Source organism: Schistocerca americana, chromosome 6 (genome assembly GCF_021461395.2).
Source record: "Schistocerca americana isolate TAMUIC-IGC-003095 chromosome 6, iqSchAmer2.1, whole genome shotgun sequence".
Classification (NCBI taxonomy): Eukaryota; Metazoa; Arthropoda; class Insecta; order Orthoptera; family Acrididae; genus Schistocerca; species Schistocerca americana.
The window spans coordinates 102,686,890-102,703,761 of NC_060124.1; the positions used below are offsets into that span (position 1 = coordinate 102,686,890).

The window sequence follows — 16,872 nt, forward strand, 5'->3', positions numbered from 1 at the left end:
CTGAATCTAGGGACTTCGCTATTAACCATAAAAACGCTAATAATTCGCAAACCCAATCAACCACATAATCAGACAGTGGATAGCATTCACTTGTTCGGTTTTACTCCACTCAGCTCGTATAACACGGTCCCCTTCTGCCTGCAGGAAAGTTTATTTCTAGTTGCGACGAGGATTCCCCTGGCAGACATCACGTACACTATGCACACATTCAAAAATCAACTTGTGATTCATTCAGAAATCAACTTACAGAGTGTGTTCAAAAACCAACAGGGATGCGTTTCAAAATCATATGAGTAATCGATAGACCAACGTGCGCTGGGTGCTAGGCGCTTTGTGAAACAACGTTTTTTTATTGTCAAGAATATGAATTTGCCCCCCCCCCCCTCCCCCCGCAACTGTCATCTTGGTCATATGTCAGATACACCAGTTCCCCCCCACCCCCACCCCCCGCTGCGCATGCGTGAGTCTGGCAGCTTGAGCGCAGCAGTAAAATTTTTCCCGGCTGCATCTAGCTGCTTGCTGCGACTGCTTACACAGCCAACGGCCACATTTCTATAGCCAGAAGGGGGAGAAGGTACAACTCATACGCCACTCAACTGCGCATGCTCATGAGCCCGCTCATAACTGCTATAACAAAACTAATTTAAACAGTTGTGACGTCACACTCATCTGAGGCATTTTGTTGTTATGAAGCATTGCATGGTCTTCCTAAAGCCTTTGACACATTTTGCTGTTGGCAAATGTTTGTATGAGCACTGTGTTTTGTTGGTGTATATGGCACATTTCCTTTGCAATTTATGTTTTATTTTCATATTTTTTTCTGGTTCATGTTTTATTGTTGTAGTATTATTCTGTAGTAGCGGGAACAGTAATATCCTTTGCTAGAATATCGAAGCTTACTAGTCAAGACTACAAAAATTTAACTGAAAACTAAAACAACGAAAAATTCCCGGGTTTTTCCCGGTTTTCTCCTGGATGAAAAAAATCCTGGCTTTTTACCGTTTCTCCCGGGCCGTATACACCCTGTTTTAATATAGATGTCCTGAAAAACACTGTCATTGAACAGTTACTGAAATCAGTTACATTGTCTACTGTAAATTTCCCAACTAGGGTATACAAATGTCCTAAGACTGCCATTGATAATATATTTATAGACAATTCTAGGCAACTAAGCCACATTACAAACCCAGTAGTAAATGGGCTATCTGACCATAACATGCAACACCTAACATTAAATTTTGAAAATTGTCAGGGTAAGGTATCTATCAGAACTGAATACAGAAGGCCAATAAAACAGTCAAAAACTGAGAAATTTAGGAGATTGCTCAAAGAAATTAATTGGATGGATGTTTACAGCATCCAAGACACAAATGGAAAATACAAAGCATTCATTAATAAAGTTAGCACCTATTTGAAAGTTGTTTTCCCTGAAGGTAACTCAAATTAAGCAGAAGTCTAATAAGAAACCATGGATCACACAAGGGATAAAGATATCGTGTGAGACAAAAAGGAAACTCTATCTGATACGTAAGGACACCTTTGATACTAGCATTATAGCTCATTACAAAATATGCTGCAAAATATTGAAGAAGGTTATCCAGAAATCTAAACACCTGCATTACGAGAAGAAGATAAATACATCCAGCAATAAAATAAAAACAATATGGGATATAGTTAAGTCAGAGACAGGTAGGACCAGAAATGAGGAGGAACAAATAGCTCTAAACATAAATGAAACCCTGGTAACAAACGCATGTTGTGTTGCAAACCATTTAAACAAGTATTTTGTCTCTGTTACTGATAGCATGGGGTTGTCAGGTTCAGTAAATAATGCAATGGAATATCTGAGACCAGTGCACACAAGCTATCTCAGTAAAATGGAATTGACACGTACTTCACCCAAAGAAATAGAATCCATCATAAAGTCCTTGAAATCAAAGCATTCTAGTGGTTATGAAAACATATCAACAAAGTTAATAAAAGAATGTTCATGTGAGCTTAGTCATCTCTAAAGTTATTTGTGTAATCAATCACTTGTCACAGGAACATTCCTGGACTGGCTTAAATATGCTGAAGTTATAACTCTCCACAAGAAAGGGGACAAAGAAGTGCCATCAAATTACCAACCGATCTCACTTTTGCCAGGTTTTCAAAATCTTTGAAAAGGTCATGTTCAAGCGTCTACTTAAGCACCTTAGTGAAAATAACATACTGTCAAAGTCACAATTTGTGTTTCTTAAGGGTTCTAATATTGAGAACTATTTACACTTACAGCAAAAATGTCTTTAATTCAATGGACAACAAATTAGAGGCAACTGGCATATTCTGTGACCTGTCAAAGGCATTTGACTGTGTGAATCACAGCATTCTTTTAAGTAAATTAAAATATTATGGCGTCACTGGTAGTGCTGCAAAGTGGTTTCAGTCATATCTTACTAATAGAAAACAAAGGGTGTCATTACGTAACACTTCAGCAGTAGGCAATCAGACATCATCTGACTGAAGAAATTACATGTGGCGTTCCCCAAGTTTCCAAACTAGGCCCACAACCGTTTCTTCTGTACATTAATGACCTGTCATCTGTTACATGCCAAGTTTGTCTTATTTGCAGATGATACAAACATTGCAATAAATAGTAAATCAAATATGAATTTAGAAGGACAGCTAATCAAATTTTTACTGACATTAATAAGTGGTTCATAGCCAATCCACTGTCATTAAACTTTGAAAAGACCCACTATATGCAGTTCAGAACTTTCAAGAGATTTCCTTCTGGTGTGTGTATAAAATATGATGACATGGAAATAGGATAAGTTGAGAGTCTAAAATTCTTGGGATTACAACTTGATAATAAATTCAGTTGGGAGCAACATACTAACTAACTGCTAAATCGCCTCAACAAGTCTGTGTTTGCAATGCGAATGATGTCAGATATATATAAGGCATATTTTGCTTATTTTCACCCCATTATGTCATGTGGTATCGCATTTTGGGGTAACTCCACAAACAGAAAATAATTTTTAGAGTAGAGAGAAGCGTATAATAAGAGTAATGAGTAGTGCAAATCCAAGGACATCATGTCGAAACCTATTCAAAGAATTGGGCATATTAACCACAGCTTCTCAGTATATTTATTCCTTAATGAAGTTTGTTGTAAATAATACATCTCTTTTCCCAACTAACTGCTTAGTACACAGTATCAATACTAGGAATAAGAACAATACGCATAAAGATTTAAAATCACTTACTCTTGCCCAGAAAGGAGTCCAGTATTCAGCAACACATGTTTTCAATAAGTTACCAGCAACCATTAAGAGTTTAGTTTCAGACAAGGCACAATTTAAACATAATTTAAAAGAATTTTTGGTGGCCATCTCCTTCTGTTCCATCCACAAGTTTCTCAACAAGTGCAGTAGACCATTTTAATGAAAATTTATTATACTTTAATTTTCGACAATACTTGGTTGTAACAGCCAAGTAACTACCTACTGTGTGAATGATGGATGTATGGAAAGCAGATGTAAGTCTTAAGTCTGTAAATAGTGGAAGGTTAGTTTTAAATCTTGTACATAATCTGACTGTTCTTAACTGAGGATCACTGAAATGAATAATTTACTATAATTTTTGACAATACTTGGTTGAAATAGTCAATAATAAATATCTGAATGATGAATTTAATGAAAGCAGATGTAAGTATTAAACCTGTAAATATTAGAAGTTTAAGTCATGTACAAAATTTTACTGTTTATTGACTGAGGATAATTAAAATTAATGAAACTCAAGTTTTTGTAATGAGTTTTTCTGACATGTTCCACACCCAGGATGATTTCCTCTTTTATGGGTCTATGGAATGAATAATTAATCTAATCTAATCTAACAAGTATTTAATCTTTTAAAAAACATCACAGTTCCCTTAGACCGCAGAAATTATTTATTTCCAGTATTGCAACAGTGAAAATAAATAATTTCTACAGTCAATGGTGGGTGTGGTGCCTACTAAAAACTATTGTATGACTGTGATTCTTTAAATGGTTTTCACATTAAAAGCTCATGTCTCACTGTTCTCAATCAAATAGTAGAGATGATGAATCGCTGATAGACACAACAAAAAGACTGTCAAACAAAGCTTTTGGCAAAACAGGCCTTCAACAGAGTAGACAAAACATACACGCATGCATGTAAACACAACCCATACACTCATGACCACAGTCTCTGGTTGCTGAGGGCTGACACTGGCAGACTACCCCTGACAACCAGAGACTGTGGTCACGTGTGTATGTGGGGGGAGTCTATTCTGATGAAGGCCTGTTTGCCCGAAAGCTTTGTACGACAGTCTTTTTGTTGTGCTATCTGCGACTCAGCACCTTAGCTATAAGGTGAGTAGCAGCTAACCTTTTCATAATATTGTTATTACTCCATCTTGGATTTTCCATTGTTTGATTTTGTTCAGATCAAAACTTGTGGTAAGCATAAACTGTAAACCTTCCATTTTGGACACACCACAGTATAGATTTTTAAAGTTCTGTTTAGCTCATGATGAGCACTCAATGCCATTTTTATCTTCTGCTTCTTTATTATGCTGTCCTTATCCTATCATCCCATTTCAACAGCCATAAATACAAAAATCATTCAACGAGTTCAATGAATTGAGGTGATGAGAACCGTAAGGCCCTAAAGCACACCATCTTCAATTTTGATATTGTGGCATTTATGCATGTTCCTGACATCTGTTGATATTATGGTGAACCAGCTTTATTTGTGCTGTAGGCCCACCTTGTATGAATGAAGATTAATGAAAAGCTGCCTCACCAATTTCTCCAATATTCAGTTCTCTGTGCAAACAAAGCACTGCTAAATTGTTACCTGGGATTGCCCACATAATTTAGTGTCTACATCACATATGTAGTAGCAGTACTTCTTCATCAGAAGTAGGTCGGAATTTTTATCTGAACCTCAAGCTAGAGAATATGCTTAATGAAAAAGATAATAACAATGACTATGATGAGTTCGAGCTGGTCACAACTGTATGTGTGGTGCATTTAGTATCTTCTTTATGTTCTGATTCTAGTTTCACGTTTATTACAAATTTTACAACTATCAAAAAGACACTATTGTCACTAGCCTAAATGTGAAAATTTTGTGAATTAACATTGACAATAATAATAACAACAATAATAATAATAATACTAAATATTAATTAAAATTTCAAAAGATAAAGTGGTTGGATTATTTTTTTCATGGGAAATACATGATGATGTGACTTGGTTCAAAAACAAATCAGTCCCACTAAAAATTTGATTTTCATAGACATCTATTTTTATCAAAACTTTGCATGTGTGCTTTGGCCCTTATGCATCTCAGTGCCTTGGTCAACTGTTATTTTGTACAGTTTTATTTTTAATTTGTTGATTACATAAGAATAAGAAACTTCATGACAATATTATAGTAATAGAAGAGGAAATAGGTGAAGATGACATGGAAATGTGATACTGTGAGATGAAAACTGACAGAGAAAGACCTATGTGGAAACAAGGCCATGGGAGCAAATGGCATCCGCTTGAGCTATTGAGATTCTTGGGAAAGCTAGCCATTACAAAATTATTCCACTTGATGCACAAGAAATGTGATATGCCGAAATGCCTTCAGACTTCAGGAAGAATGTAATAATTCCAGTTCCAAAGAAGGCAGGTGGTGATATGTGTGAATACTACCAAACAATTAGTTTGGTAAGTCCCATTAGCAAAATATTGACAGAAATTATTTACAGAACAAGGGCTCTGGACAAAAGCAGGACCAAGCAAAGCATAACTGACTGTATGGCTAATCTTAGAAGATATGTTGAATAAAGGCAAACCTGCGTGTGTGTGTGTGTGTGTGTGTGTGTGTGTGTGTGTGTGTCTCAACAACTCAATGCTTCTGCTTTTCAGTGAATGGTCTTCTTTCATCCAAAAGTAGTAAACAATGTCAGAATACTGTATCATCAGATTTTTAAAAGACCCAATAAATTTCTGTTAAATACTCTACTTACAAAGAACAACACAATGGAAGTACATTGTGCGCATATCTGTAAATTTAATTGCAATATATAATGCAATAAAAATAGCAATTTATAAAATCAAATTTACCTGTTTCACAAGAGGTTCTAACAGGTGAGCAGACTGTTTGCCAACACACCGAACAGCAAACCTTAAACATCTACAGCACCTCTCCATTACACGAATATCAGCCTGATATTTATTGCAAGTGTTTGAAAGTACAGGCCATACCTACAAAATAAAATTACATTAAAAAACACAAAAGCACTAGAAAGTAAATACAAATCATCATTATTAATAACACAGCACTCAAAATGAAATGCAATGAATGAAAATGGTAATCTCTACTGTCTCTGCAGTTATTTTCAATTTTGTTTCTGTGTGCAGGTGTAGTCAGGCCAAACAGAAACTTCAAATAAGGTACTTCACACAATGCTTAGTGTCAATAAAATAGTAATTCTGATACATTATAAACTAAATGTTATCTACATATTAATTTCGCGTGATGAATCTATGGATCACTCTCAAATTAATCTGCTTCAATGTTCAGCTCTACGACACATTAATAGTGAGAGCAAAATATGAAGAGCAATCAGACTCTGCAGCAGCAACTGAGCATGACCACTGTGCCATGACATGCTGTTTCCACAGTCCCTTCACAGCATTATGGTGCACTGTCTTTACAGCTTCACCACTGTTCCCCCACACATACACAGTCAAAATGAAAATAAAGAAACCACCTTACAAGGGGTAAATGCACACAAAGGTGTTTCAAAATCTGCATAGAGCTACAAAACAGAATAACTGTAATATTAGCAAAACAGAACAATTGTAATATCAGCCTCTTTTATCCTACTCAAGCAGCATACTACAATTCCCAGTGAATACTTCTGGTAGATCTTGGAACAGAAAAAAAAGTAGTTGTCATATAACAATGAATTTAATCAGACAAAATAGATGGAAACTCTCCAGCCAAACAATTAATACAAATTTTTATTTTATTCGTTGCTTTATTAACCCTGCTAAGATTAGGACCACTCTTTCAAAATGAAACACGCTGATATATAAAGGAAGGAAATAAGATTGACATTTAACTTCTTGTGTAAGATAAGGTAATTGACAATGTGGTATGGAAAGTTCTGACAGAATGTAACTCATTTAGGACAGAATTATCTTGACCTAGAGTACACACGCATACAAAGGCACACGCACACGTGTGCATCCACACGCACCCACAACCAGTCAGTTATCCGCAGGCAGTGTTAAATAGTGGATGTGTGCTCATTGTCTGTGAACGATGTCGATACAAATCACAATGGAGCAACATCACTAAATCAAGAGTTCAAGATATTCTGAAGGAATGAGGTGCTGGTGTAATGAATTATTGTGATCTGTTGCTTGTGTCACATGCTGCAGCAGGCAGTGCTGAATGTAGTCACCGTGATGAGAAGGGGTTGTTGTAATGTTCATCATTAGTGGAACAAAAATGTTAACTTTCCTCTTAGCAATAGCTCTATGGTGACTAAAACCTGGATATTAGGTGACAGTGGTGGTCACTTGAGCAAAATATTTCATCAATGTTTGGGCTTTCTCTCTATGGCTGGTCTGAACACAACTCTTTCTCATTACATTGATAATGGCTATCCACCTGCCTTACTCAGATATCCACCTGAGATGCCCTTAATACTGTGAAGTATTACAATGTTTTGAGGAAATACTCCTACAATGTTTTCTTGCTTTTTTAAATTATTTGATGGGATATTGCCCTCACCACCCAGAAAGCTGTGATGTTTGCTACATACTGGGGCTGGCTTACAGCTCAGGTAGGTTCACGTTGTTGTTGTTGATGTTGTTATTGTTGTCGCTACTGCTGCCTTCAATCTCAAGGTGCAGCTGCCCATACTACTAAATTCTGTGCAAACCTCTTCATCTCCGAGTAACTACTAGAACATACATCCATTCGAACTTGCTTAGTGTATTTATCTCTCACTAGAATTGCCCCCACCCCCCACAGTTCCCTCCAATACTAAACTGGTGATCCCTTGATTTGTCAGAGCATGCCCTATCAATAGATCCCTTCTTTTAGGCCAGTTATGTCACAAATTTCTTTTCTCCCCGATTCTATTCGGTGCCTCCTTATTAATTACATGATCTACCAATCTAAAATTCAGCAGTTGTTTGTAGCATCATGTTTCAAAAGTGTCTATGTTCTTCTTGTCTTTAACTGTTTATCGTCCATGTTTCACTTCCATACAAGGCTACACTCCAGACAAACACTTCGCAGAAAAGAATTTCTGACACTTAAATCTAATATTCGATGTTAACAAATTTCTCTCTTTCAAAAACCATTTTCTCGAAACTACCAGTCCACATTTTATATCCTCCTACTTCACCCACCACCAGTTATTTTACTGTCCAAATAGCAAAACTCATCAACTTCTTTTACTGTCTCATTTCCTAATTAATTCCCTCAGCATCACCTGATTTAAATCAACTGCATTCCTTTACCCTTGCTTTGCTTTTGTTGATGTTCATCTTACATCTTACATCCTCCTTTTCCCCAAGACAGTGTCCACTCCACTCAACTGCTCTTCCAAGTAATTTGATGTGTCTGACAGAACTACAAGGTCATCAGCAAACTTCAGAAGTTTTTATTTCTTCTCCCTGAATTTTAATTCCTTCTCCAAATTTTTCTTTGGTGTCCTTTATTACTAGCTCACTGTATGGACCGAATAATATTGCAAATAAGCAATAACCCTGTCTCACTTCCTTTGAAACACAGCAAGCTGGAAACTTCAGATGTTACATTTTTCTACTCCTATGAAATTTTTATTTATTTATTTTTTTGCTTTAATGCAGCTGCACAAGTAAAAATGTACATGAATGACCTGGAATGTTATTTCGGCTAGTTCCAGTTAAATTTATAGTTAGCTGGTTATTTATTGTCTTGATTATGATGGTAAAATTAGTTTCACTAAAAGTTCATTTAATTAAGAGTTATGGCTAATTGACATTCTTACTGCAGTAAGTAATGGAGAAAAACTTTGAGCTAACAGATAGAATAAAAAATACTGTTCCATTCAGTGGGAAGTAGATATCTCACTAACTTCAGTTTCAATTGCCTATTCCACATCAATGCTTACAAAATTCCTAACTTTGACAATCTACCTCTGTTAATATACTTTTTTCTGCATCAGATGACAATCTCACTAATTAAGACACTAAGATTTTGGATGATTTACAATCCTAAAGAGTGTTTTCAAGATGGATACCATATTCATAAGTAGGAGATTTCCAACTCTGAAAGCTAAACAATATTCCACATGCTTTTATAATTTTTTAATCTTAAAAATTTTTCATAAACCAAATAATAGTAAAAATCTTATGGTCTATGAAAAGTAGCAAAATTTAACCTAGCTGATTATGTAGTTTCAGAAATTGCATCATCTTCTTAAGCCTGGCTTTAAAAAGCCATCATTCACCAGTCTCCAACATGCAAACAACCTAGCAACATCATTATGCCATTTCATATCAGAGTCTGACGTCAGAAAGAAATGCTGGACATCTCTGTGTACCTGATCTGTAAGGTCTCATGTCGGAACTAAATTGAGCAACATCTATGGATCAAGAAGTCTGTGACTTGTGAGCAAACATGTCAGATATTTATGACAGACTGTGTTAAAGTCTGCTAACACCTCTGTGTCAATATCAAAAAGTCTCCAGCAATAGTGCAGCAACATTGTAAGTTAAAGTAAAATCTGCTCTTAGAATGTGTTAATTAGCGTCAATAAGTTTTACTGGGCAACTATATTCAACTGTGACTTTTTTTGTTCAACATGAAAAACAGTTTGTCATTCTTGTGAAATTATTCTACCACTCAACATTGTAACTGCACTTGTGAGATTAAGTTTATTGTCCACTGACTCAATGAACTATTGTTAATTATTTCATGAAGAGTAGGTCTACTGCGTAGGTCTACTGCATAGGTCTACTGCACAAAAAGTTTATAGCAAGAACTGCAATGAAGCGCAGTATGTAGTTTTCCTAATCTGCTTACAAAAGAGAATTGTGAAACCTGAACTGGCCATCAATTGTGAATATGACAAAAGTGGGTGTACATATGATTAATTTCTTGCTTTAAATACCATGTGGGCTACATTATGGGGAGTATTCGTTTGTCACCAACAGTTCGAAGCCAGCTACAACAAAGGACAGAAGAGACACCAGCTACCGACAGCACCCAAGCACGTAAAATGGATTAGATACACATTCTCAATCACTGTTTTTCTTTCATGCCCCACGACTCTCATAACTGCCAATTTTTGTATGTCCATCTTCAACTTCGGACAGAAAGTGAGACTAGGGCTGGTCAGTAAAGGAGAATTAAGGGTAACATCTTCAGGAGTATGTCTAAACCACTTTATTCAAATGTGTCCCTTTTCGGTGATCCACTGCATTGTCATCACACTTCTCTAGTGGCAAATATTGGTCCTATAACCAACTTACTAATGAATGGTTGGATGGTAGGTGGAGTTGGCACTTCACATATGAACTGCTCTGTGGACATCGAGTTTGATTTTTCTTCCTATCATGGCAATACAGAGTGTTGGTCACAGAACCAATATTTGCCAATAGAATCATTAATTCTCTTGTAACTCTTGTCTGGTTTCTGTAAAAGTTGAAAGTAGCCTTTCACTCCCTATACTTCACCCCTGCTATTGTCACAATTTCAAAGACTTTATACCAGTCAGGATTGTTGAAAGCTTTCTGTAAGTCTACAAAGGCTACAAAAGTATGTCTGCCTTTCTGTAACCTATCTTCTAAGAAAATTCATAGGGGCAGTATTGCCTTGCCTGTTCATGCATTTCTTTGGTATCTAAACAGATCTTCCCAAATGCTATCTTGTATCAGTTTTTCCATTCTTCTGTGGAGAATTTGTGTTAGTATTTTGCAACAGCGGCTCATTGATTTCATAGTTTGGTAATATTCACACCTGTCAGCACCTGCTTTCTTTTGGAATTGGAACTACTGTATTCCTCTCTGAAGTCTGACGGTATCTTGCCTTTCTAATCCATCTTTCAAACTAGATGGAATAGTTTTGTCACGGCTGGCTCTCCAAAGGCTATCAATAGTTCTGCCACAATGTCATCTACTCCAGGGGGCTTGTTTCAAGTTAAAGACTTTTCAGTACTCTGACAAATTATTCTCGCAGTACCATACCTCCGCTCACCTCTATCTTCCCTCACTTCTCTCTTTTGGCAGCTCATAAATCCTCATGGGCTAGCCATACCAAGGCAGTCTGTGTAAGGGGGACGGTGGAGGGAAGAATGGTGAAGTGGTGGTGGTTGAGGGAGGGGGAGAGATGAAGAACAGCATGACAATGGGGACAGAGAATTGAGAGCTCAGAGGAGGGGCCTTTAAGCTCTTTCAGAAAATGTAGAAATCCAAATACAAATCTGGGTAATGAAGGTATTATGTATTACTCTGAACTAATCACAGGCTGGCAGCCTTAAAACAACTAACACTTTTAGAGAACAAGAAGGTTAGCTGTACATGAAGATGAGCTGATACGACATCTAAGTAGTTTTCTCAGTGTTCTATTATCTGTGCATGGATCCCACAATTTCCTTACTTTGATGATCTAATTTGCAAAATGTGCCTCAGTGTCAACAAAATTCTGTAACTCCTTTATCACAAGCATTAACTAAGGGTCTGCAGACTCGGCTGAAGAAAACTTCTTGCTGTTGTCTCAATACTTCCATTAGCCAAAAGGGGGTTAGCCTCTCATGTTCCAGCATTTTTATAGTGCAGAACCAATCTTTGCTATTTGTGACTGGAAAAGGAAGACGGGATAGTGGTAGTGACATTGCTAAAACGTGATATGCAAATCACTCACGCACATGCTCAGTACTCTGCTGGCAGCTGAACATGACAGTTCTTACACATCAGATCCATTCCAAGCTGACCCAGTTTTATGGTTGTCTTATTCATTCAGCCTGTTTCAAATTTTGATTGTAATCACTATGTCAATTAATTTATTATCATCTGATGGAATGATGGGACATCCAATGCACTCATCTGATTGAGACAGAATGTACCTGAATATGCAACTCTAATGTTGTGAAACCAGTAGTACTATTAAAAGATCATATAACAGATGTTTGACATTTATTTCAATGATTTATGGAAATATATCATTACAAAAGCATTTTTGAAACTAAAACTCTGAAAATATAAATTTGGCTCCTTGGCTGCGACATTATTTATAATTTTATATTCCATGGTCGATGCACAGAAAGGGAACCTTATGGAGCCCAATATTCAATAAAATAAGTTTCAGTGTTTTTGGAAATTCAAGCCCAAAGTGGTGTAAAAGGGATGAAAATTTTTATGAAAATATTCTGTTACATTAAAACATTTTTAAAGCTAAATCTACAGAAATAAACATGCTGTAGTTTGCGAACAACATAAAAATCTGATTAAAGAAAAAAAATCTGTGTATCGTATTTACTCGAATCTAAGCCGCACTTTTTTTCCGGATTTTGTAATCCAAAAAACCATCTGCGGCTTAGAATCGAGTGCAAAGTAAGCGGAAGTTCTGAAAAATGTTGGTAGGTGCCGCCACAACTAACTTCTGCCGTCGAATATATGTAGCGCTACACAGGCATGCTTTGCAGGCACAAAGATAAATACTGGCGCCAAAACCTCTGAGTCAGTAAATAAATTAAAAAAAAAAAAAGGTGGAAGACGAGCTACTTTCTCCGCCCCGAGTTTCGACCACTGCATTTTCATACATTATCCAACGAAGTAAATACAAATTCCGTATTGTTCATCTTCGAATGTAGCAGCATTTCAATGTACTATGAAAATCCGACTGGCGAGACTGTTTGGGATGTTTGTCTATGTTCTTAATTTTTTCCTACCTGTGAGAAGAGATGGTTGCTAATAGGAACTTTTATGAATTGTGAATCACATGTAGTATTCTCTTCACCATAAGAATAATACAAATATAAACATTTTGCAATGTATTCTTTTGTGTTTGCTGCTATCTCATTTAATCCTGTCTGCCTAATAAACTACGAAATTTGTGTGAGACAACAGCAAACGCGGAAGAATATACATATCATATCATGTTTATATTCGTATTATTCTTATGCCTAATAGTGATACAGTCAGAAATGAAGCACAGCAATTGACTAGATTTTTAAATCTAAGATGACTCTAATTTCTGTGCAGAATGTAATGTACAAAAGAGGCGTCTGCAAAGATTTTCAAATGGCAGAAATTTTTGCTAAACTCTCGTTCACAACATCGTCTGTCATACGCAGTCTATTATTTGGTTCTTGTTGATCATCATCAAAGAAAGCAGCGGTGTAAGTAACAACAAATAGCAGTCTCTTGCCATTGTTTCGCTAATGAGACAATTCCTCTCTTTTTTTTTTATCGTAAGAAGCGGTAGCGCGCACAAAAGCAAGTCATGCCGCGAGCGACGATAGGTCGTAAACACACATTATCAGAATGCGACAAACAAAGCATGACACAGTACAATGATGCATTTTCAGTTTAGAGTGATGTAAAAACCTATAACAAAGAGAACGGTACTTATCATATCAAAGAAAAATATGCAATTGATTCAAACCAGACGAAGCACGTGAAAAAAGAAGGGCACCCGTATAAATACAGACGGAGCGCCTGACGCATAGCAATGGCTACCTGGTAAAGCTTAACTGCTAAGCTTACGACTCGAACCAAACTACTGTAGCTGTATCATCATTCATTAGACCTAAATTGTCTCATATTACAGTGGCCCAACTTTGTTTCGATTTGGAGGTGCGGCCTAAAACTTTTCTCTCCCTTGAATTTCGAGTCTCAAATTTCAGGTGCGGCTTAGATTCGAGTGCGGCTTAGATTTGAGTAAATACGGTAGACTACACAGTCTATGCAAGCAAAGCAGTGAGTGCTAAGCTAGTCATACTGTAAAAAAAGGTTGAAATAAACAGTAGCAATTGTCTTTGACTCATTAGTTTTTGGTTTAAGAAAACACCTACAAAAACTAAGTATATATTACCTTTTTTGTTTTAAAAATGAAAGTCATAAAAAAATTCTTCTCAAGTCTAAATTTTACTTAGCTGTTGATGTTTGTGGTGGTGGTGGTGGTGGTGGTGGGGGGGGGGGGGGGGGGGGGGGCGGAGGTGGGTAGTACCTAATATCTGATTAGTCTCAGGAGTAAGCGTCTCGGAAAGTTTAGGAGCCACTGATCTTGATTCTGTACAAAAGCGAACATTAAACAGGGGTTTTCTCAATTGGAAATTGCATATGAATTTTGTTTGTGAGATCATGTTACAACTCTTGCAAGGAGATCTGTCTACCGACACGTGACAGAATTCAGCAGCAGCACAATTGTATTCTATTGAGATTATCACACTAGTCAGAATCCCAAAACTTTCATGTAAATATAGACCAGAGTAGTTTCAGGAAGGCCATTCTCAATGCTAATCAGGATCTCAATGGCCAAGTGTGACTATGGTACAAAAAGGCAGACATATGTTTTGCACAACCGTGCAGAATGTTACACCCTGTCACTTATCTTGACTCTGGAAATGGTGCGATTACTGCAAGGCCACGAGGACAAGACAATGACGTCTGGAGTACCACAGATTGCCAGCATGGTGACTACTATCGCAGCTGCCCGTGATACTGCTGCAAAGAGGAGGGTCAACAATGGTGCACCTAATGAGAACACTGTACACAGGAGCTGCACCGTGTTGTCTTCTCAGGTAAGTCCTGGCTCTGCATGACAATGGATTTATCCAAATGTGGAGGCATTCATCATCAACATATGGGCCCAGCACCTAGCTTGATCGTATAGGGTGCCACTTGATAAACAACTTCATCGTGTCTAGTTCATATATCAGCAATATTGACAGCTGCCATTCCATTTCTGATGCTTTATGGCTAGTCACTGCCCCTTCCTGAGTTCTCTGTGACAGTCAACGGTTCGACTGTTGCTGTAGCTACCATGTTCTCCTGATCTTTCCCCACTGAAAAGATCTGGCCATGGGTTGTCAGGAGACTGGTTTGCCACCATTTGCTAGCCACAATAGTTAATTAAGTTTGGCACAACATTGAAGCAGTGACAAAGGACATACCTGTACCAGTTGTCAAACCTCAGTTCGTCTGTATAGGCTCAGCTGTTGTTGCTTCCAATGACAGCATTCATCATCTAAGTTTTGCACTCCGTACATGCGCTAATAATCTATAAATGTAATCAAGTATTCTTCCTGCGATTACGTATACATACAATAAGTAAAATTTTGATGTTAGCTACCTTAATGATTGGCAATATAATTCAGACATCTCTCTGACGAATTTCTCAATGAGTGACAGAACAAAAAATCTGAAGGTATTCACGTATACTAGCTGAATTGTATCTCTTATGAATGAACTAGGAACAACAACTTACATACAAAGTAACACAACCTGCTTCAAATTGATCCCTTACCTCTGTAATTACACTTTGACAAGGATGGACTTCTCCATTTTCTACAACTGGTTTTGTGTGCCTGAAGATGGCTGCCAGTCTATCAAGCCATAGAACAGGATCAGTTTTTGTTCCTTTCTCAGTCTTCACATCATTCTGCATCAAAACGTTAGCACAAAAATGAAAATCCCTCCAACATAACATGAAAGGCAGTTAATTAACAACATTAAATAAGAGGATGAAAAATACCCTTTCTGCTCATGGATAAGTTTGTTTTCATTAATTAATACACTTACAATTAAATAAAAAGATCACAAAAATATACTCAGACACAATAAAAAACGACGAAGAAAGGTAAGGACAGGAGGAATTCAGGCTACCAACATGAGTAATGGTGCAGAAAACTTTAGCAGCTAATATCTAAGTTATTTCAGTATTAGGATAAAATGGAACCGTATTCAAAGTATCTGAGAAAATATGGTGAAAGCTTGCTGGATATAAAATGTCGGTGGAAGCCTACAATGGATAGTTTTATGAAAATGGACATTCATCAACTTTGTACACCTGTAACTATTTCAACACAATCCGAAGTTGGTCCACCACTACTCACTCATAACTACATTCAGCCTTTTGCTGATAAACATCTACAACATTGTAGAGAAATTTCATACACATACATTACCAATTCTATGGCCCCTCAGTAATTTGCATCCATTGCTTTATCACGCTACTTTTCTATGATGCAACCTTTCATTGTACACTGCCTATCAGCTGATATAATCAGTAAGCAGCCATAGTAAAATTTGTGTCCTTGCTTCTTAATCATTTCTACAATACCTAATGACTATTTTATCTCTGAGGTACAATCTTTTGTGACCAGAATATATTTTCCTCTTGTGAATTTTCTAGGGTCCAGGATTCAACAAAGTCATCTTGTTCTCATAAACTGCAAATGTTTTTGTGTAGTGCAATTCTGAGGCTGCATTACTGACCCCCCCCCCCCCCCCCCCCCATAAACTGCTAGAATACAACTATCCCCAAAACGATTTATTTTGTGCTTTTATACATCTTAAGGCCAGGTTTTATTCATCTTAACGGTGCCTGTGAGGGTTTCCAACTGAAATAAAGAATTACTTTTTGACAGCTGTCAGGATATATATTTTTTATAAAAAGAAATATCGTTACAATAGCTTGTCTTCTTGAATCTATTGCCTTCTTTCTCGATATTCACTCTGTGTCACTGGTTGACAAACCTCTACTTAAATACAGATCTAATTCAATAATGATTAATACCAAACATATTGGATAAAGTTACATACTTCCCCCACTATACCCTTGGTGCCCGAAAACTGACAA

General features: G+C 36.9%; 1 protein-coding gene across 1 annotated transcript in view; it reads right to left on the reverse strand.

The window, feature by feature from the left end:
- The window catches only part of LOC124619467 (transportin-3), a 205,794-nt gene that overhangs the window by 65,929 nt on the left and 122,993 nt on the right, over nt 1–16,872 (reverse strand). Inside the window, exons 12-13 of the mRNA XM_047145867.1 lie at nt 15,538–15,672; nt 6,126–6,266 (exon numbers count right to left, since the gene is read on the reverse strand). Of these exons, the coding sequence (XP_047001823.1) occupies nt 6,126–6,266; nt 15,538–15,672 (276 nt within the window). The remainder of the gene's footprint in view (nt 1–6,125; nt 6,267–15,537; nt 15,673–16,872) is intronic.